This window comes from Chrysochloris asiatica, unplaced genomic scaffold (genome assembly GCF_000296735.1).
Source record: "Chrysochloris asiatica unplaced genomic scaffold, ChrAsi1.0 scaffold00042, whole genome shotgun sequence".
NCBI lineage: Eukaryota > Metazoa > Chordata > Mammalia > Afrosoricida > Chrysochloridae > Chrysochloris > Chrysochloris asiatica.
Genome location: NW_006408560.1, coordinates 7,062,157 through 7,086,839, shown reverse-complemented (window position 1 = coordinate 7,086,839; position 24,683 = coordinate 7,062,157). Strand labels below are relative to the sequence as shown.

General features: G+C 46.8%; 2 protein-coding genes across 4 annotated transcripts; both read right to left on the bottom strand.

Annotated features, from left to right (window-relative positions):
* Positions 1-2,510: 2,510 nt before the first annotated feature.
* Positions 2,511-7,504, bottom strand: ECM1 (extracellular matrix protein 1). 3 transcript variants are annotated; one of them, XM_006861374.1, is made up of 10 exons: positions 7,438-7,504; positions 6,257-6,319; positions 6,079-6,180; positions 5,857-5,937; positions 5,677-5,754; positions 4,673-4,995; positions 4,024-4,398; positions 3,297-3,517; positions 3,058-3,145; positions 2,511-2,741 (listed from the first exon to the last, which is right to left on the bottom strand). In XM_006861374.1, the coding sequence occupies exons 1-10, from the start codon at positions 7,502-7,504 to the stop codon at positions 2,511-2,513; spliced, it is 1,629 nt and encodes a 542-aa protein (XP_006861436.1). The 3 variants fall into 3 exon arrangements, with proteins under 3 accessions (XP_006861436.1, XP_006861435.1, XP_006861437.1); XM_006861373.1 differs by having other exon boundaries at positions 5,857-6,180; XM_006861375.1 differs by lacking the exon at positions 4,024-4,398.
* Positions 7,505-8,313: 809 nt separating this feature from the next.
* TARS2 (threonyl-tRNA synthetase 2, mitochondrial (putative)) lies at positions 8,314-22,697 on the bottom strand. Its single transcript, XM_006861372.1, has 18 exons — positions 22,626-22,697; positions 22,100-22,296; positions 21,687-21,810; positions 19,712-19,836; positions 18,952-19,069; positions 18,783-18,847; positions 18,333-18,411; positions 16,149-16,295; positions 15,879-15,977; positions 15,383-15,582; positions 14,372-14,534; positions 13,708-13,845; positions 13,430-13,507; positions 10,670-10,770; positions 10,365-10,466; positions 10,125-10,197; positions 9,415-9,529; positions 8,314-8,481 (listed from the first exon to the last, which is right to left on the bottom strand). Exons 1-18 carry the CDS (start codon positions 22,695-22,697, stop codon positions 8,333-8,335), a joined length of 2,145 nt encoding a protein of 714 aa, XP_006861434.1. The 3' UTR covers positions 8,314-8,332.
* Positions 22,698-24,683: the final 1,986 nt, after the last annotated feature.

Below are 24,683 nucleotides of genomic sequence, written 5' to 3'. Positions count from 1 at the left end.
ATGTGGTCTCCAGCATAATTTCTATCACCACAGCCATATTTTCCAAATACTGGCCCTTCCTCTTTGTTTCCAACCTTCGTATTTCAACTACCAGTGATTATTAATGCATATTGATTGAATATTTTATCAATTTCAGACAGAAGATATTGACAGAATTCTTCAATTTCATCATTACTAACTTTAGTAGATGGAGCATAACTTTGAATAATTGTGGCATTAACGGGTTTTCCTTGTGTTGCTGTTGAGTGCTGAGTCAGTAGAGTCAGTTCTGACTCATAGCGACCCTGCATAGGATTTCCAAGGAGCAACTAGTGGGTTTGAACCACCAACCTTGTGGTAAACAGCCCAGTGTTGATCCTACGGCACCACATCAGGACTCTGGTCTTCGTTGTAGGTCTATGAATATTATCCCATCACAGACAGCATTGTACTTCAAGATAGAGCTTGTAATGCTCTTTTTGATATTTTAATAGTTTTTCTGTATAACTAATTGCTGTTAATGTTTACTTTCACCTTTATTGCCAAGTAACTGCAATCCTGTCCATGCCTCCAGGCTCTCCTCCCAAGCATCCTCAGCCACCAAGAGTTCTTTGATCTTTCCCCTCTCAGCTTTGATGCTTATATTCAGTTAGCAATTGTTACTCATTACAAAGGCGGTCATTGTAGTTCTTTCCGGGTTCTCTTCCCTTCCTCTCCACAGGTTGTAAACTTTGAGAGGTTTGGACGAAGGTTCAGATCCTCTTTTACCTACCCTTACCCTCCAGCTCTGGGCCCTGGAGAAAAGAGCCGTTTAGAGACTCCTTGGCAGGCGGGTCTGAGGGCACATTCTGACCTTGGACTCGGAGGTGGGGTGTGGTGTGTGCGTTGGCCTTTCCCTGCCCAGTGTTTAGTCCTTGTTGTTAAGTGCCGCCGTATAGTCAGTTCTGACTCATAGCGACCCTGTGTAGGTTCCCAGCAGCGGCTAGTGGATTTTAACCCCTAACCCTGCGTCAGGCAGCTCAGTGCTTATCCTACACGGCCACACCAAAACTCTTTGGGAGGAGGGGGGAAGCAGGTATCAGCGCTTGCGCAGGCGCAGTGACTTTCCGGGCGAAAGAACTGACGGCCCAAAACTTGAGTGGGCGCAGGGGTGGAGCCTAACACAGTTCTTGCACGTTTAGGGCGCTATAAGATCTGCACTACCAACCGAAAGAATGGCTGTTCAAACCCACCAGTAGCTCCTTGTATCCCCTATAGTGGGCCTCTATAAATCCAAACTGACTAGCCGACACTTAACAGGACAGACAGGCCGGTAAGGAGGCGCAGTTACTATCGAGCTGCTGCTTAGAAGCTTAGTCAGAGCGTGCCATCTGCGTTGTCGGGTGCTGCGGAGGAGAGGGCCGGCCGAGCGGGTGTTGGCTAGCTACTGGCTGGGCCAGGCCAGTGGTTCTTCTGCCTGCAGAGCTTCAGCGGACTCGTCCTGACGGGCCGAATTTTCATTCCTGTTCTCTCAGTTCCAGCCTTTTGACTCCCGACATCGACTTCGCAGGGGAGGAGAGTCTCCATCACCACCACCCTACCCACTGGCATTGGCACAATTGTGCGAACTGGGCTTCCAGGCTCCTACCAGGCTGTCCCCAGACTAGATATTAATAAAAGGCAAACCTAAACACATGCTTGGCTTAAACCGCCAGTGCCCTCCTAGGCAGAAACACCAGGATCCACTTTAAACCCTGCGGATGAGACATTTGTGGTGAGCTTCTGTGCATCTTCCCAGCCACTTCTCACCGAATACTGCAGTCATCCTTTCAGCTTGGTGCTTCTGCATGATCGTTCCTTCTACCTGAATGCGCTTGCCCATGAAACCCTCTTATTTCTCTAGTGGCGCAGTTCTGACCTCACGCCCACCCGGAGCCTTCCCAAGGCACCCACACTGCCCCATCCCTGATCTCACCTCTGGCTTACACCTTAACATCTATTTCCTGGTTCATGGTCTATAAACAACTTCATGGCAGAGACTGGTGTTTTTGGTTGTTTTGTTTTTTTTGATGTGTATCCTCAGGGTCTAGCACAGTGCACATAGATAAGAGGTTCAATAATTGTATGTTGAAGAAATCAGAGTATGGACTTGAAGGCTCAAAAATGAGTATTAAAAACTATCCCCTGGGTTGCAGTATTGTGGGCTCACCAGGGACATGGACTATCTTTTTCACCTCTGAATCCTGATAGTTAACTAGGTGATGCTCCTTTTAAAATATGTGAATAAATTCAAGATGACAAGTGAAGTGAAGTCATTTGGTTGGGATCCCATCACAAGCCTGTGGAGCAACTGTGCAGTCAGTAAAGGCAGGGCAGTGGGCCTCAGGGGCCAATCAGTGAAACTCCAGACAGGCTTAAAAGGTGTGTTTGTATGTGCGGTGTTACAGACAAAGAAGACACCAAATCCAAGAGGTGTTTACTGTAATGAGTGTTCAAGGAGGGTGGGGTTGGGCGGGGTTCCTCCATCTGATCCTCCAAGGTTTTAGGATGACTCATTCTTCATTGGGCTCTAGGGTGGAGCTGATATTTGTTTCGTGAGTTGGGTCCTGCTCCCCCTGGCCTTTGGAATCCCCAGTGTCTCCAGCCACAAGAGCCACATTCCTCAGATAATTGATGTTAAAGCAGTTGGTCTGTTCATCCCCAGGACTCAAGTCACAGCAGAGAGCAGGGTCTCGCCAGGAGTTACGTCGGGGCCCACACAGGTCATCAATGAAGGCTGATTTCTATGCAGGAGAGGCAGAGTAAAGCAGAAGTCAGTCACAAAGACTTGGCTGTCCAAAGTCCCCCTTCCTTCTGTTTCTACCCATCTCCCTCTGGACCTTCTAGAGTACAGACAGGGTGCAAGGCTGCCTCCTTGCCCAGCTGACCTCCTTGGAGCAGTCAGATTATGCATATCTAGAAAAGAAGCTTGTGGCTCAGAGAAGGCATAATGGGAGTTGAGGGGTAGGAAGTTTAGGTCTGCTGCTGTAGCCCTTTCCTTCCTCCCCCACCCCCCTGCATTTCTTGGAAGTCTGTGATCCTCCCTCCCCCTACACTCACTTCTTCCTCAGCACAGCAGGCCTGCTCTGGAAAAGGCAGGTCACAGCATCGGGTAGTCATGTTTCTGATCAGCCCAGGAATCTGTTTACTATGTCAGTGGGAAAGAGGCAAGAGTCAGGGCATCTGCAGCCATCAAAATGGTGCTGGGAAAATCATTGATTTTGCTCTTCCCACAGGTGTCCCAGAAGGGAGGGTTTTGGGGAATGAAGAAAGTTAGGGAAGATTTGGGCAAAACTTACTGCTTGCTGAGAACCCTTTGGTTTCCACACAGATGGTTCATGAGGTTGGGGCTGACTCGGCTGAGGTCAAGGGTCATGATGTCCCGGTCATAGTTGGGGTAGGGAGCCCGACGAGCAAAGCACTCGTCACGGGCGGGGCTAGGAGGGTAGCGGCAACACGAGTGGTGGTGGGTCTTCACAGCCTGCTCGTTGTCACAGTAGCCATCAAGGGCATCCTCCCACTGTGGGCCAAAGACAGGGAAGTCAAAGACCTGGACACTTGGTCCTTTTTGTTTGGCCCTCTGATTCCCTTATTGCCCCAGACTATGAGATGAGGGGCTTCCAACATCAGGTTCTAGGAGGGGAGGGCAAAGAACCAGAGGATGAAGCAGCTGAGGATGTGTGGGGTTGGGAAGGTGAAGCACAAATGAGGTGTGGAGTTGGTCATGGGAGGAGATGAGCTGAAACAGTAGATGGAGAGGGTCAGGTGAGGCCAGTGCTGAACGGATGGATGTCAGACAGGTGCATGGGTGGTGCCATGGGTGGACGCAGTCAGGAGTGTAGGATGAAGGTTGAACACGAACAGACTCAGATGGTGAACACAATGGTGGGCGAACAGTCACAAACAGATGAACAGGTGTACGTGCTCACAGCGGGGAGGTACATGGATGGATGGACCAGCAGGATCAGAAGTCGGAGATGGGCAGGCAGGCAGACAGGTTCTCGGGGTGCTGGGATACCCACTTACGGCCTTCTGTGTACAGGTATGGTTCTCTCCCTGGCGGCAGCAGCGCTGGAACTGCACCTCCAGCTGGGTCAGAGCCCGCAGCTGCCTTTGGATATGGTCAGTAGCTGGGAGGTTGTGTGGCACAAAGCGCAAGCGTCTCAAGTGGCAGATGTTCTTGAAATTGTCCAGTGTGGGAATCCCCGGGGGGAAAGGCAGCTCAGGGCCCAAGGAAATACCAGGTTGTCGGCTAGAGCAGGCCCGGGATTGGTAGTGTGGTTGGGGAGCTTCCTTCTGGAAGCAGGCAAATCGAGCCTCTCCTTGCTGTTGGCAGCACGCATGGGCCCGGGTCTTGACTGAGAACTCAGCCTCACAGAACTGGGTCATAGCATCCTCCCACTAAAGCAAAAGGGGAAGGTCAGCCCAGAAATCCATTGTCCACATTCCTGCTTCCTGCTCAGGCTCCAGAAAAGGATTCTGGGCAGGTAGACAAAGACTCCAAGGTTCTCCTCATCATTCCTGGCACACGGACGGGGAGGCTTGAGAGAGGGTCACTGAAAGACACTTGAGGTTCCTTCACGCCCAAGTCTAGATCTCTAGCCCTGAAAACAAACTGTTTGGGATTAAACAACCGCCCCGCTGCCTCACCCCTGGATCAAAGCTCAACCCTTACCACAAGTTTTGCGCAGTCCAGACAGCTTGTGTTGCTGCGGCAACGGCAGCACCGAGAATATCCAGTCTCCAGTAAATTGAGGGTATTACCCTGGCGAGTGAGGTGAGAAAAGCCAGTCTGGGGCAGGTTCCAGGGGCCATACACGATATGTTGACGGTCAGGGAGGCAAATCTGCTTCAGATTCTCTGGAGAAGGTCGTCCAGGGGGAAAGCCATCTAGCCGGTGACCCCAGCCCCCTCGGGGTCGACCTCGGTGGCAGTGCTGGGCTGGATTCCAAGACTCAGGCTCTGCGTGACCCCGGCCCTTGAGGGGGGCTGACTTTTCTAGAATTGGAGAAATGGTGGGAAAGGGACCATGTGGAAGAGTAGACAAAGGATGGATAAGTTGGAAGGATTGGAAGAACTTGGGGTTGGGAAGATAGAGGGGAAAAGGAGGAATTAATTTGTGGCTCTTACCTCCTTCAGACTGACTGACTAGAGTTTAAAAAAAAAAAAAAAAAAGGTCTCCATGAGACATGAAAAGTGTCACCCTCACAGCCCCCTTCTCCAAATCAGGCCCTACTGCCTGCCAAGCCTCAGGCTCCCTGTCCCAAAGGTTCTGTGTTCTAAAGCCAGGGAACGGGCAGACCAAAGCTGTCACTCACCCTCTTTCTGGTTAGGTCGGAAGATCACTTCCTCTTGATGTAAGAAAGGTGGGCCTACTGGGGTAGAAGAAGCTGGATAAGCAGAGGTGATGGCCCACCCCCACCCCATGTTGGAATGGGCATCTCTAGAAGTCGGGGGGGGGGACCCTGGTTAGTTACCATTCAGAAAGAGGAGCAAGTCAAATGACCTGCTATTTTCTATGATACATAAATTTATAAAATAGGTATTATTTCCCCAATTTTAGAGATGAAGAAACTGCCCAAGCTAGTAAGTAGCATAGTCTACTATCTTGTCTGCCTCCAAAGTTCATGTTCATCATGCCATGGGGCAGATGAGTGGGTAGAGTAAGAACTCATTTACCTTCTTTTTGTTCAATTGGGAGGTGGGGAGGGGGCAGGTCTTTTTGAAGGGGGATGGCTTCCTTGGGAAGACGGTGATCTAATGATGAGACAAAAGTGAGGGCACAAAGGAGCAAGGATCAGCCTGGTGTCAGGAGGCCCCAAGGTGGGGGCAGAGGCTAGGGAAAAGGCCAGCACTCACCTCTCCTTTCAACAGGGAGCTGGGGAGGCAGCAGCTCTTCTTCTTGAGCAGGAACAGCCTCTTGGGAGGGAGGGGGCTGCACTATAGAAGGGGAGTATGTGAGCCATTGAACCCTTCTCCTAGGCAGGGAAAGGGAATATCCCTTCTCTCCATCTGAAGACCAGAAGCCCAAGTACAAATTTGGAGGCAAATGCCTGAGAAGAATGTCTGGTGGGGACTTACCTTCTCTCTGTCCCTCAAAATAATGTCCAGGCTGAGATGAGTCAGGGTGATCTATGGGGAGAGTTCTGGTCTGAGGTGGGGAAGGAGGTGCTGCATAGCCAACTAGAGGTAAGAGGGGAGGCAGTCAGATCACAATTCCCCTGGACCTGAATCCCATGTTCCTTTCCTAAACTCTTACCTTCTTGATGGTGCTGGGTGAGACGCTCTGGCTTCAGTTCTCTCTGTCCGGAAGCAGTGAGGCCTAAGGGAGGATGGGGGAGGTTGAGGAGGTCGTGCGTAGGCAAAGATGACCAAGACACCAAGAACCCCACTGCATTATTCCTGCTGTGCCTCCTAGTCTCCCCCTACTTAGATGTAACCAACTGGGTTCTAAGAAAGATGGTGATATAGTGATAGTCCCTGCTCCTGCCCAGTCTGGGAATATGACATATTCAGCCTCATCTCCTGTTAGTGTCTTTCTCTCAGGGCTTCTGGGCTCTCTTCCCCATAGCATCTCTGCTGTGATGCTTTTCTGGTTTAGAGTGAAAAGTGTGGACCCTGGGCTGGTTGGAGCCTCACCTGTCCAACACCTCCAACCACCCTCCACCTCATCTTTTGAGCCTCTTAGACTTTCAGCTAAGGAGCCCTGCCTGGAAGTTTAAGTGCCTTCCCTTCAGCTAGACCCAGCTCCTCCTACCCAGGCTGGTTAGGATTTGAGGGACTGGGATGATTAATGACACAACCACAGAGAACTGAGTCAATTATAGGTGATCTACAAGCACAAGAGACTAGAAGAGGCGGGCAGAGTGAGACAGGACCTTCCAGAGATACAAACTAGACATTGTCTCAAAAGTTTCTTTCAAGCACTCCGTTTGGCTCAGGCACCAAAGCAGATAAAGAATGTGTGTGTAGAATGTGTGTACTAGGTGTCTTGTGTTTGGAGGTTCACCTGCCCTCTGCGGACAAATACCCCCTTCACGCCTCCCTAAATAGACAACAAGTCAGTCACAGCTCCCTGGGTCCTTACATCAGTTTTTAGTGGCCTGAGGGCCTCTTCCTTCTCCTGCCCTGAGGTCCCTCACATGCATTTTGAGACAGAGGCCCCTCATTCTTAATCTTCTACCCATTCAAGAGGTTCCCATTTGACATAAATTTTGTGATTTGGGGCATCCATCTTTAAGAACACCTCTATCTTTTCCTGCTCTGATCTTCTCTCCTTGGTTAAGGGCTCCTGTGCCCCCTCCTCACCCTAGGCTTGCTCACCCAGGCCAAGGGGAGTATCACCTTGCTGGTGATGAGCTCTCTAGGACACCTGGTCCCAGGTCCCAGGCCTGTGCCAGCCAGACCTCTTCCCAGGTACTCAGGCCAATCCCAACTCACCTCCTGAATCTGCAGAAGCAGCAGCCAAATAGGCCAAGACCAATGCTGCTCTGAACACGGTCCCCATCCTGGGGCAAGGTCTGGTCAACTGGCCACCCAAGAGGTAGATTCTCTCAAGCAGATACGATTTGAAGGGCTGGGCTGCTGGGAGCCTGCTTCTCAGGTTGCAGTTACTGATGTTGTGAACTTCAGGGCTGGTCCTCCTCTTTATGTCTGGCTGTAGCTCCGCCCCTCCAGCTTCCTGCTGTGACTCAGTCCCAGCTGCTCCTCCTCTGGCAGCCACTCCTCCTAAACTCACCCGAAGGCCTCCACAGAGAACTGAGAAGAATGGGGGTGATGGGAGGGAAGCATTCTTATGACCCCAAGAGAAACAGATTCTGAGAATCATGGAGCATAAGATGTTGGGGATTTTATTTTATACCTCAGTTTTTCCATGTGCTGCCCTCTGTGGAGAAAGAAGTTGACAAAGTATTGAACTGGGGTCTGGGGTTGAGGAAACAGAGCACTAAGAACTCTACAGTGGGCAGTAGAACAGCCATCCCAGTGAGACCCAGGCTGTCCTTTTTCAGTTTTCCCAACCTGCTGGGACAAAAAAGAGATCCAGCTCCCTTTTTTCTCCCTCTCAGGAGTCAAAAATGAAGACACATATACCTGGTAGCTTAAAATTTATTATTTCTGGTTTCACTCTTCTCACATTCAAACATCTACAGCATTCTTGCCTCTCTCTCCAGGGTCACCAAAGCAAGTCTTGGTTCAAAAGAGAACTGAGGCAGGGAAACTTCTGAAGGATCTGTGGGACTCTAGACTGTCATTTGAGATGGGTTGTTGCCCCCCACACCCCTCTCCAGGTGATGGAAGTTGGTAGCTCCTGTAGATCTCATCTCTGTACAAAGGCTCAGAATATTTCTTCAGCATTTGGGACCCTGGTGTTCTGTAGCTCTAGCAGCCGGCCCACAGCCTCAGTCAAGTTGCGCTCCCCAAGTAAACGATTCTCTCGAGTCCGAATATTCACTGTTCTCCTACTTTGCTCTTTCTGACCAACCACTGCAGGAAGAGACAGATCTGTTAATTTCTGGGCAAATGTATCCATATGGAGTATTTCTCTTCACTGTGCAAAAATTTATGAGATCTAACTCTTTAGGAAGGGTGGGAACGGGGACCAAATATGGTTCAAAGAAAGGATAAATTTAGTTGTCCCTTGCTCTCCAGTTCTCTGCTCATCCTGAAGTGATAAGGACATATCCCACACCATTCATTCCCCTATGTGTCTTATCACTTCCAGTCAGGAGCCCCAGAGTCAGCCAGATAAAGACAAGCAGATCAAGAATCAGACAGAAGGAGAAACTGTGTGTAGGGTGTAGGGAGGAGGGGAAGGAGGTTGAGAGGAAGGGGAAGATGGCAAGGGTGGAACACACATATATATGCAAGTCCATGAAATTAAGGAAGGGCTTGTGGAGCAGCCTGCTCTAAGTGCTAACAGGGTGAGGGGGTGTATAAAGCTAGAGAATCAGGGAGACTGGAGTGGAAGTTCTGTTCCTGTCTTCAAGACAGAGCTCAGAGCCCAGGAAATTAAAATGAGCAGGAACAAGGTAGGACTAGACTTTTCTCCCTAAGGTATTTCTTCTCAGGATGACTCTATCTAGGTCTAAGATAAACAAAGCTAATTAATTAACACCTTATTAACCTTCCAGTTCCTTTCTCTCTCATGATGCCTTGGTTAATTAACCTAACAGCCACCAAGAGCTAGGATGGGGGTAAGAGGAAACTGTTGTAAGGTTAGAAGTGGTTGTAGGGGTGAAGGAACCTGGGGCCAAAATGAGTCAGCTGTCCTGAATTCTAGTTCCTTTGATCAGGTAATGAGTCTCAATTAACCCAAATATGCAGTTAACCAAACCTAATAGACAGGAAAGAAGAATGCAGATGGCAGGAGAGCTGAGGGCTCTGAGGTCCAGGGTTCTAGCTGTTCCACTCACTTACCAAACTGAAAATTGTAGTGGGCAAGTTGGGCCCGGCGGACTCTCCGGCTGAGGGTCAGGCCAGAATCAGCATCCAGGTCACCAACCAGTCCTACGGCCTGTAGGCTCTGTTGTGCCTGGGGCAGAGGTTTGGTGACAGGAACTTAAATTAATGGAAGGCTGAAGAGCTAGAACAGTCTGATGCCAATCTTCCCCAAGTCTCCCCATCCATTCCTCCTTCTCCAATTCTCACCAAAAATTTCTCATTTCATCTCCATACTGAGGTCTCTACCTCACCCTCACCTATTGCAGCTCTTTCATCTGCCTCCTATTGAGAACGAGCTCCCCCCACCCGACCCGCCCAATCCCCTGGACTTTGCCTGCTTTAGCCACCACTCTACCCAGCCAACTGCTCAACTCTGGTACCACTCACACCCTTGATTCTCTCCAGAAAGGAAAAATAAAGCCTTTTTATTTACCCTGCTCTGCTTTTGTGTCAAATATTATTGACAGTTTTTAACATTTGTACTTTAATTTTCACACATTCCCCTCAAGGAGGAATAAGCTTTTTAGGTGTAAATTTTTAGGCCATGTGCACTGGTGGTACATAGGAGTGCTGCCACTCAAGCCCAGTGCTGTGCCTTCCCACCGGTGTGGCCTCTTCCCACCCATTGTTGGCCATGGACTCCCTATTAGTCCTGCCGCTCCTCCGTCCCTGCCCCAGCCCCTCACCTCCCTGGCATATTCCTCCTGCTCAGGCCCCACAGGGATAACGACCACCTGGAACGGTGATAGCCACAGTGGCCTGGTTGGGAGAGAAGAGAGGAGGGTGAATGATTTATGCTGGTTCTCGTCAGAAGTGTGGGGATGTACTGTGAGACTGAAGCTGCGAGGAGCAGAAGTGAGAAGGAAATAGAAGCCGGGGTTTGAAGAAGAAGATTTGATCTGAGGGCCTGGAATCAGAGGTCTTACCATTTCCCCCCACAGCTTTCTGCCAGCACTCCCAACATTCTTTCCACGGAGCCTAGCACTGCTCGGTGAATGAGGACAGGCCGCTCCAGGGCCCCCACATGCCTTGGAGGGAACAAAGGAGAAGGAGTGGAATTAGAAAGGTACAAATCGTACCACTCTCCAGTTTTCAAGATACATTCTCCCCCTGGGAGAGGAGGGTGTTGAGGATTTGATTCAAGTTTTAGGATCAAAGGTGGAAGACGGTATTGTTCTCCACCTGTTCCATGGGCTGCCAAGGGAGAAGGGACAGGATACGGTTTCTATACCCTCTGTACTGGAGATCAAATCTCAGGGGTAGTTGAAAGTCCAGTTGGATTGTCCCACACTGATGGGGCCGCCCCAAGGCATCCTGGAGGTGCACATCAATCTGGAAGACAAAGATGAGAGGCATAAAATCAGAGCCAGTACCCTCCATTGTCCCTGCCACTCACCCTCTCAGTGTACTCATGTCCCAGGCTGTTTTGAGAGTCAAGTCACCCAACTGTATTATACTCACACCTCTAGTTCACTCACCGGGGACCATGACAGTGGCTCACAGTGGCTTTCTCATTTAAGTCCTATTTAACTTCAGGGACATCAACATTCACATGACTGATCACACCCTGGCCTCTCAACTTTTTGAGCGCCTCAGCTCAGTGACCTTCAACCCCACGCCCACCTCAGTGGCCCAGCATGGCTGCACTTCTTGTCATCGCCCAGCATGGCTGCACTTCTGAAGCCTTCCATCAGTCACCCTGCTCTGGCTACTGTCTCTCAGCTTTCTTGCTCAGACAATTAGTCCTATTACTAGTTCTTCAGCCTACAGGTTCTCTAATGCCTTCTTTTTCTTTCATCCATAGACTGCTTCCACATTTTTTTTTCTGTCCCATGCATTTTTTTCCCTGACCTCTTCTTCTTCTTCTTCCATACCACACAGCAAAACTCCAACCTGAGGCCACCCTAGCCTCCCACCTCCTTGGCTTTGCAACAAAGCTACTCAATGCTGTTCAACACATCACACACCACACCGATGCAAAAACAGATACTGAGATCAGTATGGAAGTCACTAGTTAAAAGTCTCAACTGGATCATCACTTCTACCAAAATCCTTTGGTTGCCCTACACAGCTCCTGTCCACAGTTCTCCTCAGGGATGGTCATGCTTCCTCCTCTCTACATCTACAGGCCCCTCACTGACAACTCTCTTCTCCCCCACTCCTATCTCAGGAAAGGAACTTGTCTCCTAACTCATGGAGAATTCTCATTATTGATATCATGAGATGGGAAACTGCTTTGATTTCCTGTCATTGCTGTAAACTTCCTTGCCTCCACACCCAGCGTTTCCTCCCACCTCCAATATAGTAGCAAATGTGGCTCCTTCTATAGAGGACTGTTGAGTCCACCCTTTCAGCCTCTCCAGGAACTTTCCTTATATTATCTGTAGCTCCTTTTCCTACAACTTTAACTTCTTCACCCAAACAGGCTGCCTCACTTCAGAGAACTGAAACATTCACAAGTTTCTACCTCTGACCAGTCAGGCTCCTTCTGCTATTCTCATTTGCCTTTATCAGAGCTAAAATTATTACTTCTAAAATAAATTATATTTTGTTGTTATTGAGAATACATATAGCAGAACATACATCAACAATTTCTACAAGCATAATTCCATGACATTGATGACATTCTTCAAGTTGTACAAACAGTCTCACCTTCTGTTACACCAAACAGTCTCCCTTCATTAATATAAGCTCACCTAAATTTCCTATCTAGTCTTTTGAGTTGTTAATTTGATCCCTAATAGTTTATTTATTTATTTATTTATTTATTTTGGGGGGAGTTGTTTTTAGTTTTTTAAAAGACAAGACAGACATTCTTTACTAATTCAGCTAAGTTACTGTTTGATTTAAAGACTTCAGGGCTATTTTTGGTTTAAAGATTATCTCAGAGCAATATAGTTTCAGAGTTCATATATCCTTAATGGCTCCAGAAATGCTGGATTCCATAAAAATTTTAAATTAGCTTCCATGCTTCCTTCTTTTTGACTAGGATTCTTCCATGGAGTCTTCAATCAAAACCTTCAGCAATGGTTGCCAGGCACCATCCAGTTCTTCTGGTCTCATGGCAAAAGATTTTCATAGAGGTAATTGGTCACACATTTCACATCCTCCTATTCCTCACTCTCCTTCCTTGTTTCTCCAGGTGAAGAGTGACAAGCTGTTGTGCTTTGGATGGCCACTTGCAAGCTTTTAAAACCCCTCAGCTAAAATTCTTGTAAGAAGTATACTCATTCACTCCCTTTTGTCTGGCTTAATACTTTCACCTGCCTGTCTCCACTTTACCAAAGATGGCCTTTCTCAACCTAACAGCTTTCTACTAAATCCAACAGATCTTTTCACTCCTTTTTTTACCCCTTGACTTCTTCCACTGCCTCCAATTTGCCATGTGAAATATACTGTGATCAATTTGGCCAAAGATCATCAACTGTCATGCTGGAAAGAGGTTCCTGCAGGAATTCTTTCCTGAGCCTGTGTTATTGTGCTCCTTTTGTAGCCACACAGCACTGACCCACTGTGCTGACACGGCTTATTTTATTTCCCCACAGCCTTCAATAGACTGCAAGGTGCATGGGGCAGGAACTCTACTAGCCTTCTTCATAAACTACTGTTGTTAAGTGCCGTGGAGTTGGTTTCAACTTACAGTGACCCAGTATACGGTTTCCAAGCCTTTAAGTCTTTTTCAGTAGCAGAAAGCCTCATCTTTCTCCCATGGAGTGGCTGGTGGGCTCAAACTGCTAACCTTGTAGTTTGCAGTACAGTGCTTATCCTATGGCAACACCATACTAATGTGCCAGACTGCAAAGCCATTTGGCAGTTCAAGCTTACCAGCTGCTCCTCGGAAACCCTATACAGGACAGGGTCGCTATAGGTTGGAACTGACTCGACAACACTTCACAACAACAACAAAGCTAAGAAAATATTCCTATTTACAATATTTAATACAACAAAATGAAAAATGAATAAATATAACTAACTAGAGCCCCCAGCTTACTTTAGGCCCATAGAAGGCCCCATCTCCAGGTCTGAGGTCCCAGGGCTCCCCAAATTCTTCCAGGGCCTGTTGAAGGGCCTATAAAAGTAATGAAATAAAAGAACATATCATCAAACAAAACAAAACAAAAAACATATCATCTTAGACTTTTAAGAACCACATAGCCCTCTATTCCTAACAAATGACTCCCTCAGAATACCTGAGGATCTCGGTTTGTTTCCCCTCCCCTTCCACGGCAGAGCACTTTATCTGCCTTTGCTTCCCTATCTCCTACTTACCTGCTCAGCCTGGTCCCACAGGCAAGACTCCCCTAGGAAGTCAGATGGCCGGGTGGACAGTGCCAGGCGAAAGGAGAAGCCAAGGACAGCATAGACAGAGCGGAGGAAATCAAGGCAGTCTCGGATCTCTGCTTCCAGCTGCAGGAAGAAAATAAGGATGAACTGTGCAGCGAGCTAGATGGGATGATGGTGGTTTAGAGAAAACAGGGCAGAAGCTAAAAGGTAGCAGAGAATCTGGGGTGGAATGTAGCTGAATCACAGTCTGTAAATAGCACAACTGAAGGGATACCGGAAGTTCAAAGGGAGAATGGAAAGCAGTTTTAAAATGCCCTTTAGTGGAAAAACCAACCCTGAAGTCTTCTCTTATTCAAGCAACAGAGTAACGGATTAGCATAGAATGAGCCTCTAAAGGGATGAAACTGACAACAGCAGTAGGAGAGGTAGTTAGGAAGTTTTTATGCTAATGATGGTGAAATCATTGAGAAAAGAAGGGTGAGAATAGTTGTACAACTTGACCAATGAAATTAAAATCATTGAATTGGACATGTAGAAATTGTTGAACTGGTTTATGTTTTGCTGCGTATATTTTCAAAACAACAAAGTAAATTATTAAAAGAAATAAATCAATAAAGAAAATGTTTTCATGAATCTGGGGAAGGGCCACCTGATCTGGGGTGCAGAAGATGTGTGCGTCATCCTGCTGGAAGCATCGCAGCCGAGTCAGTCCCCCAAGACTGCCAGAAGCCTCAGCACGGTGCAGGACCCCAAAGTCTGCCAGCCGTAGGGGCAGCTCTCGCCAGGATCTGGGCCGGTGGGCGAACATCAGGCTGAGGTTGGGGTGGGGAGAGTCAGGGGTCAGGATCATAGGAAAAGCCAGCCCCCGAAGACAGCTCCTCTACCCCGATTTTGGCATGTACTGCCACGGAGTCTTGTCAGTGCTGCTCACTGAAGCCTGGGCCCTGCCTGTTCCACAAGGAACAGTAACAACAACAGCCACTCAGTCACTGTGCCTGGATTCTGTGACAAGCACTGAGCTGAAACAGAAACCTTAGATAGAAAATTCAAATCCTTGATTTCACTACTAAGGAGACTGAGGCTGAGAGAGGGACAATGATTTTCCCAAGTTTCCAAATCAGGTGTCCCATTGTTCTTGCCAGGACCCTTTTTAAAATTTTTAATGTTTTATTGTGAATTATGTGATAGTTTACATGGGAGAACATTAGTTTTACATCCATCCTATCTTATATCGTTTCGTTGCCATGGTTACAATCCCCTCCATGCATCATCAACCAACCAAAGGGTATACCCTGTAAGCCTGCGCCTCCCCCTCCCCGGTCATCAGCATTTTCCAGGGTTCTTTTGATGACTGAACTTTTAATTTTCTTTGTATAAGTCCTTTGTTTCTCTGGTTATGTTTATTCCTAGGTATTTCATCCTTTGTGTGGCTATTGTAAATGGTATTGCTTTCCTAATGTCCTTTTCATCATTATTGCTGTTGCTATAGAGAAATCCAATTGATTTTTGTATGTTGATCTTATACCCTGCCACTATCTGAATCTTTCAATGAGGTCTAAAAGTTTTTTTACTGAGTCTTTGGGGTTTGATGACTGAACTTTTAAACTTAGCTGCTTTGTCCTAACCTGAGAAAAACCAGGCCTCCTGGATCCCAGCTCACCAGTGTGCCGGGCAGTTCATAGGTTTGAGGGCGAGTGTGGAGTGGTCTGTCGGGGAGCTGGCAGGTCTGTCAGAGCCAGAGGGCTGCAGGACAAACATGTCTTCCCTATAATGCTCCCAGTGTCCTGACTGTTCCCAGAGTTTTGTAGAAAACAGCATTGGGGTTTTTACTTCTGAGAAACCACGGCGGGCGTACTCAGCCTGGAGAAAAGGGAACACACATGGAACGTCAGAGTGACTGAAGGAGGAGGTAGAGCAGCAACTGTCTGGTTCTCGTACCATGTAGACCCCAGCCACACCTATGAGGTACCACCATGTTGCCCCTCTGGTCCCCTGCTGCAGATGGAACATTTCTAGGACCTTGAGAAAAGTCATCAGCACTTTACCATGCTTATATTCATGCTTCCAGTTCCTCTCTATGGACTTTTAACTCCTTGCCTTCTTCTAGCCCCCAGCGCTGCCCTGGTCTTTCGTCCCAGGGACTGGAGTCCTCTTACCCTGATAAAAGCCACCAGTGCATTATACACCCTTGTGCCTCGTGGCAGGAAGAAGCAGCTCCCAGGGCTCAGTTCATGGAAGAAGAAGAGCTCTTGTTCCTGGGTTCAGGAATGGCAACAGTCAGTTCTAGAGGGAAGCAGCTCTTTGGAACTCAGAATCTGAGATAACTGACTGACTGATTCTGGATCTGCGCCCAACGTCACAGTCAGGTTGCTTCATCTCTCTCCAGCCCTTGTCAGCATCCCTCCGTATTTTCCCAATCTCTGTACCTTCCCAATGCGCCGGTGGTCCCGCAATTCTGCTTCCTCCCTCCATTCTTCCCAAGCCTGCAGCCCCTCTGCTGTGGGGAAGGAAATCCCTGACACTCGCTGCAGAGTCTCTGGGGCCCCAGAAACCTTCCACAAGGATGAGGAGTTCTGTGGGATGAAAGAGAGAATCAAGGGGAAGATAGAGAGAAGTGAAGTCACCCCGACCCCGACCCCTCCCTTTCAACCCTAAAACGGTACTCTCAGTGTAATCATCACAGGTACACTGCTTGACAACATTCTCATTCTCACCTCTCTCCACCACTTCTCCTACCATCACCACCGCAGGGAGAACATCTCTCTTCTCTAGATCCCCTTGCCATGTTACTGGCCTGAGAATTGACTGACATATGGTTTCTACATATGTGCTGGTCAAGCCTTAACCTTGCCCTGCCACCTCTTTTTGTCCCTATTCTCACTACTACTGCTAGGACCCTTAACACTTACTTCTTTCCCCTCTAACCACTGGCTGCTCAGGAGAGTAATTTGGTTCTGGTCAAATGTCAGTCTATCCATCTCCTTATCAATCTCATATTTACCTGCTAGAAAACACAATCTCCCATACACAGAAATTCAAATGCCTCTCTCTGTTCTTTTACACTCCTTAACAACTACGAGAAGCAGCATGCATTTTATAGCGCTTTTAACTTCTTTCCAGGCACTTCCTCATGCAATAGTTGGTTTTCATTGTCTCTATAATGTAGATTTACTGGTAGAACAGGAATTAATAGCATCATATTATAGATGGGGAGAATGGGTAAGGAGATTTACTCAAGGCCACATAACCCCGTCATGGCAAAGGTAGGACTAAGTGCAGATGGCTAGGTTCTCTGTCATGGGCTTTGTGTTTGCAGTCCAGTGGACTATTTATATGGTCCTTCTAGCCATAGTCTTTATAATTCCCACCAAATGATTGCATGGGACAATGCAAACGAGGTGCTTATAGCCCACCAAGGGGATTGGATGGCTTGCTAATAAAGTATAAAAGGTGCATGGTACCTTTGGGAGGGTAGGACCATGTCAGTAAGGTGTATGGAACCCTAATGAAGGGGTCTGTCAGTTTTGCCATCCCACTTGGCTTAAATGAGAGTCAATTCCAAAGCAATGGGGGAACTTCACGACCACTAATAGAAAAGCCAGGAGGGGAGCTAATCATTTGAACCTAGGGACCCTGTGCTGGGAACCTCTTAGAATTAGGCATCACAAAGAGTGAGAGGTAATGGACAACAGCAAGTGACAATGTCAAGTAGCAGCAGCAGCAGAACCAGAAGACCTGTGAGAAAGCTGAATACCTTCAGGCAGGGCGCTTGCTGGCTGAGTGGGGTGCCTCTATGCATTTGACAGTGGAGACACAGAGCTAAAAGTTGAAGCACTTGCCTGAGAAGGCTCCCAGCAGGATCCAGTGACAGAGGCAAGAAGAAACTGTCCTAATGAAGAACTGTATTCTAAATTGATCCTGATCCTGAGCTGTACCCTGTTACTTCTCTAATAAACCCTATAATTGAGGATGGTCTGTGAGTTCTGGATGCCACTGCAATAAATTATCTATTGAACCCAGAAAGAACGTAGAATACCATGGGTGGCATGGATAGCGTCAGAATCTGTAAAAAGGTTGGAGGGTAGCAGCCCATCTGACCTCTACCTCATAGAGACAGCCTTAAGTTGTTGATCTTGACTCTCCTTCCCCCTAGTAAAGTGAGAGGAGGTCAGATGCCTCCCCAATTACACCATTTTTATAGCATTCTACACATCTGCCTCTCTCCCCACTGCCTGTTCTCATTCCATCTAACAATTCACCCTGCTGAGGAACAGTATTTTCATAAAAGGCATGTCCTTGACTTAAGGCATTCTCCCTGTGCCTGTCAAGTAGTGCTAATCATCATGTTGGGCCATTCCCTCCCCCACAGGAGCCGTTCCCAAGTGACCCTACTCATGCACTCCCTTGATAGCTCTCTTAGCAACGATGGCTAGTAGCTGCCATCAGATGGGGAGTTTCTAGAAGGCAAGGTCTGAGTTTCTCTTTCTTTCTGGATCCCCCTTAGCTATCAAAATAGAGACGGGACTGAGAGACAGGCTCACCTCCCCATTCCTTTGAAAACCTAACCTAATCCAGTGAAAACCTAACCTAACCGTGCCTTCACAACTGACCGTTAGCAACTTCAGGCCTCCAATCAGTCCAGTATGCCGAAGATGGGGGCCCTGGCAAAGATCAACCAACATGCCACACCTGGGAGAAAAAAGGGGCCAGTGAATGGTTTCCAAATGTTTGGGCTTCTAGTTTTCTCCTCTCATTGTCTTTTGCTGACAGAAAGAGCTGGTGAAGAGAAGTTGTTCTACAGATGGAGGAAGAAGACATTAAAAATTAATTACTTGCATGAAGGGGATTGTAACCATGGCAATGAAACGACATACAACAGTATGAATGTAAAACTAATGTTCTCTTGTGTAAACTATCACATAATTCACAATAAAACATTAAAAAAAATAATTACTGTTCTCATTTCTTTCTTTGGAGAAATAAAGGTTACCTTCTATTCTCTTTCCCTTATCTCATTTTGGCCTTCTTTACTGCTTTGTTTCCCCAGTCTTGACTCTCACCCATATACTGTTGCTACTGGACTTGTCACTTTCTCCTCAATCAGTCGAAGCTTAAAGGGGTTATCCTGGAAAAAGGCAGAAAGGAAGAAGAGTAAAGACAAGCATTTATTACAACAAAGAGCCATAGTTTCCCTCATGCTTCTGGTTTTGCTGTGCGTCTCCACCCTACCTTAAAAAGCTGGCAAAGCTGATCCCTGGAAACCTCTAGTCGCCTGAAGGGTAGAGCAGCAGCTGCAAGTTCCCGGCAAATCTGTTCCAAAACAGGGAGTTCTGAGCCCTGGACAGTCCTGGAAAGAGGAAAGCTGGTTGGCTTTAAGAAGCATCACCTGACCTTGAGGTTGGGAGTGGGAGTTGAAGTCCTGCGCTTTTATCAATGGAATTAATGATTAAAAACAGATTCAGAGGAAATAGATAATCAGGTAGATTTTACAGCTAGACAAAAAGCTCTCTATGTATGAAACCCAAAGTTGAGTGCAAAGGTAACACGGTTGGACAAAATTAGAGCAACTGTAATGAGGAGATGACATAAAACTCGATTAATTTATAAGGGTAAATTCTTCATAAAGAAGACAAGTTTTAAGAAGCATTACACACAAAGGATACTAGTGAAGGAGGTAGTACCAGTGTCACAGTTAAGGCCTGGAGAAGAACTGTAGTAACACTAATGGTAAGACAATGACAGACACTGAGTTTTTATCCAGTAAGTATCTTATAGGAAAGTGATAGTGGCAAGGGCAGGAAAGGTTACAGGGTATCTCCTTCTAAGCTTGGAGACTGTCAAACCCAGTGGCACTCTCAGTTCTGGCCAGGGCGCTATGTGATGCTTCGGTAGTCTCCTAGTTTTGTCCTCCAAATGGAACATGCCTAGAGCATCAGAAAAGGGCCTCATAAAGCACCCCAGAACCATTCTCCTTCCCTGCACTACTCACCGCTCTTTTCCCAGGAAGAAATCATGGTAGAAACCACATTCTGTACTTGGACCTCGACAGAGGATAGCCCCTAGGAGCTGCTCAGCTGCTGCCCCCAGGACATGAGTGCTGGAGTGCCAGAACACCTGGGTTTAAAAGAAAAGCATTTATGAGCTTGTAACCTTCTCCCTTTCCCCAGCTTGCTCTCTCATAAGAGAGGCTGGTAGGAAAGCCAGTAAGGCTCTTCTAAGAATCACTACCACAAAATGAAGAACCTACTAGACCTTGAGGGTGAATGACAGTATAAAAAACTAACTCAAGAGAAAAGAAAGCAGAAAGAAATCCAATGTCCTAGAGTGTAGAGGCAGGAAGCATGTCAGTGTCCCTATATCATCTATGACAATGGCTCCTTAGGTTACTGCTTGGTCTTTAGACCTTTGTGTTTCCTATCCCAGGGTTCTAGTATGATGTAATACATCTGTATGTATGGCTTTAGACACCAAACATAGATGACATGACATCTCCATTTCTCTGGAGTCTAGCAGATGAGGTCTGCATTACCTCAGCTGACATGAAGAGGACAAATGAGAAGGTGGACAGGCTGTGTGCCCAGAAAGCCATATTAGGATTAGACATACACTACCAGCCGCTACGTGGGAGAAAGGTGAGGCTTTCTACTCCCGTAAGGATTTACACCCTTGGAAACCCTGTACAGGGTCGCTATGGGTCGGAACCGACTCGATGGCACTTAACAACAACAACAACAATGGAGGAGTTATAATATACGTTCAAGAGTTAGGGGGACCAAGTTGGTGCACTATCCTTCTGTTTTTCAACTTATCCCTCCCTTTTATTAACACAAACGATGTCTGCTTAATAGATCCACGTTATGCCCTATGTATAAAATTTCATCACAGGTTTCCAACTTAGGCAGGAATATGTAAGACAAGTACAACCTATTGGTCTCTACTCATCCAGGACAAAAGAGAAAAAAACAATAACAATGACTCAGAAGAGCAAATATTATATAGTTAATAGTTTACGAGAACTACTGTCTCATCTACCCTGAGACCAGAAGAGCTAGATGGTGCCCAGGACTTTTCAGACCAGTGTCACAACAGATGGATTCTTACAGAATGGGAGAGAAAAATGGTACAGAACTCAAATTCTCAAAAAGTCCCCATTTATTGGACCAGTTAAAACTAGAGGACTCCCCAAGACTACTGTCCTGAGATGTATTTTAGACCTTAAGCCAAAATTATCCCTTGAAGTCACCTCATAAAATAAAGAATGTCACTCATGAGTAATGAGCTTTTCTAAAGAGTCATCTATATGAGATCAAACTGTCAAAAATGACTACAGTAAAGACAAGATGGCCAAGATCTGAGAAATTACAATATTGGAAAGGGTATATCCAGAATAGAATGAATGAGAATAATGACATAGTGAAAAATGTAACCAGTATCATTGAATTATTTGTATGTTTGTTGTGAAGTGCTGTCAATTCAGTTCTGACTCATAGAGACCCTGTATAAGATTTCCTAGGAGAAGCTGGTGAGCTTGAACTGCCGACCATGTGATTCAAACCAGGTCCAGCAGATTAATCTGCAGCGCCACACCAGGAACCTAACTTTGTGGGTAAACATTCACTTTAAATGCAATGTTGTTGTTGTTGTTAAGTGCCGTCGAGTCGGTTCCGACCCATAGCGACCCTGAACAGGGTTTCCAAGGGTGTAAATCTTTACGGGAGTAGAAAGCCTCATCTTTCTCCCACGGAGCAGCTGGTAGTTTCGAACCGCTGACCTTAAGGTTCGCAGCCCGAGTCGTAACCACTACGCTACCAGAGCAATAGTACTTTAAAAAAAAAAAAGAAAGACATGAAGTCTGTGGTAGGTCTCTCTCCAAACTGTAAGTGGAGAAAAATGCTGGAAGCTCTTGCTTGCATATCTTATAGTTTAGTAGCAGTCTCAGTATTCCTGATAAGGAAGAAACTTACCGCTTTCCCCTCTGGAGAATCAAATGTCACAAATCTGATGTCACAATCTGTCTCTAAGGGTCGATCCAGATCATAAAGTTCTCCATTTACCTGCGCTGCCACTGCAGTATTTGCCAGAGTTGAACTTTAGTGATGATGAATAAGAGTGAGGAAAAAGGCAGTCACAAACCACATTAGTAGAGAGGGACTCATTTTTAGTATTCCAAACCTGTAGTAGCACGTATCATTTATTTCCCAGTGGTTATCGGAGAACAAACTCTGAAACTAATGCAGTTAAAACAAATCTTCAAGAAAGACTATCTTGAAGGGAATAGACTATAAACACTGAGTCCCCCCACCCCCCACCCACTCAGATCCAGAGGAAGTACAGAGGCAGAAGGATGATCCCAGGAGGTACAGGACAGGGCTGGTACCTGATCTGCTGGGCTAATTGGTAAGGGGTTGTGTTCCATGCCACAGCATCCACTTTCTGGCCTGCAGGAAGTGATATTTTAATAGTCCGACGTTCTTTTTGTGCAATGTTTGTTGACCTCTTTACCTGAGCAGCCCATAGCTCCTCAAAAAGACAAAGCCGCTCTGCCAACCAGTGTGGAGGTGTCGGCACAGCTGCCTGAAGTAAGAGATAGGTTAGGAGTTAAAACAGAGCCATCATTTCATTTTGAGACTGGGGATGGTGGTAGATTAGGCTATTTAAACGGCATTGGTCCTAATCCCCAGTCTTTAAGGGGATCGGGAGGAGCACAGGGCCCTAGGTCGGCGGTCCTGAGTCGTACTGCACCCCCCCCACCCCCCAGACTGTTGACCCCTGGAGGCAGATATCGTATCTATGGCTAGAGTAGCCCCGTCCAGGGACTACTAAGGCTGGTTTGAGACTCTACATAATAGGGTTCAAATGCACTGAGACCGATGCGGATCGGAGCCTTTAGCTATCTCACGCACCGAGTGCAACCCGCAGGCTTGTAACACTGGGAGCCGGATTCGGAGCCGAGGCCACGTTTGACAGAGGCCCATATTCCTTCAGACCCGAGCCCACATTCCCAGAGTATCGCCGCTTTTCCCTTATGAAATTTTCATTGGCTTCTGACCCAACAATATCCCTGACTAATGGTTGTCGTAGCCGCCAATCTTATCTAGACCCACCTACAGGAACTCCGAAGAGGTACGCCCCTACACAGCACTAGCAGCTACGCAAGTGGTTCCGGTTACCCGGAAGACCCAAGCAGTTACACACACTAGCAATCGAGCATCCTGCTGAGTTTCAGAGGAAACCCCAAAAGAGCAGTAAAGTACCCTGTGGCTTGAGTACAGAAATAGAATTCTTGGGGGCGTGAATAGTGGAAAAACTGACCAGAAACGGTGGCTTGGCAATTTATTTTTAACCATACATTTTCTTTTACAGGGCCTTCACCGACAGGTTGTTGTTGTTGTTGTTGTTAAGTGCCGTTGAGTCAGTAGAAAAGTTAAAATCTAGGTATGGCTTTGTAGCCAGACCAACCTAATGGATCTGCCACTAAGTAGTATGCAATTTGGGGCATAGTATTTAATTTTTCAATGCCTCAATTTCTTCATATAAATTGCTCATTCCTATAAAATGGGACTAGTATCTATTATTATCAATTATTGAGGTTAATTTTAAGTAAACAATCTGGTATGTTGTATGGTATATGGTAATGAGCAACAACAAGCTATTAGAATGAATGACTATAAGTACAGGACTGTAGCAAAGAGGGCATCTCTTAGGAATCTTCTCATAGCAGGGTTTAAGGAACTTCAAAGCCCAAGCCAAACACACTGCCATCACGGCGATTCCAACTCAGAGAGGCCCCGTAGAACAGAGTAGAATTGCTCCTGAGGGTTTCCAAGACGGCAAATCTTCACAAAACTGGAAAGCTTCATGTCTCTCCAGCAGTGGCTGATGGATAAGAACCGCCACTAGGGCTTCTTAAGAGGGTACTTAAAGACCTATTAATTTTATAGATAAGAATTCATGGTCTAACAGTAAGTGCTGATGCTGGCTTCTGAATCCAAGTCTTGTACTCATGCTCTCTGTAGTAATTAGTTTACTATCAAAAAATAGAGGGGCCTGACCCTAGAGCCGTAACTCTCTGCCTCCTATACTCATGTAAGTCCTCTGCCTCTCATTCTTAGCTTAGATCTCAACTTTCTTTATATTCTTTCTCTTACCTGTCCCTGCTATAACTAAGACACAGCACTAGATATACTTGATTAATTTTATACAGTAAAATTGAAATATGATCAATTTTGTAGTAAAGTATGAGGGGAATGGACTTGGGAGAGCAGCTTTGAGGTTCTCAGTCATTCCCTCCAGTCCCCTACCTGGGGATGGGGATGGTTAAGAGTTGGTTCTCAAGTTTCAATGGTGATGGGATCAAGGGTTGTGGAAGAAGTGTTGTCAAAGGAAGCTGAATAATCTAGATCTCCACAGAAGCCAGAGGTTCTGTCTTGGGGGAGGGCAGCAGCAGATCTGAGTCACAGGCACCACTCTGGATCTTGGCTCCATCTTCTGGTATAGTTGTTGAGTGCCGTCGAGTCGGTTTCGACCCATAGCAACCCTGTATAGGGTTTCCAAGGAGCAGCTGGTGAGCTTGAACCACTGATCTTGTAGTTCAAATTATTTTGTACTCTGATGCATTAGTCCCCAGTGCCACACCAGGACTCCATCTGAAATACAAAGAGAGACAAGACTGATTGTGGGAGAAGTTACTTTCATGTGTGTGTGGTGGGGAGAAGGTAGTGAGATTTTTAAAATGGCATTCAGAAAGTGTGGTAACAGGCAGGACTCTACTGGAGGGTGGTATATTTCAGGCAACAAAATGGAAGGTACCCAGTAAATATTGAATTAAGAATGTATCTATTATTGTATTGACTGGAAGCTCCTCGGGATACAGTGACACACACTTTATTCACCTGACCTTGCCTTGTCCTCTTTTGTTAGCATAGTAGAGGGATGGTGGAATAACAACTAGGTTATTCTGA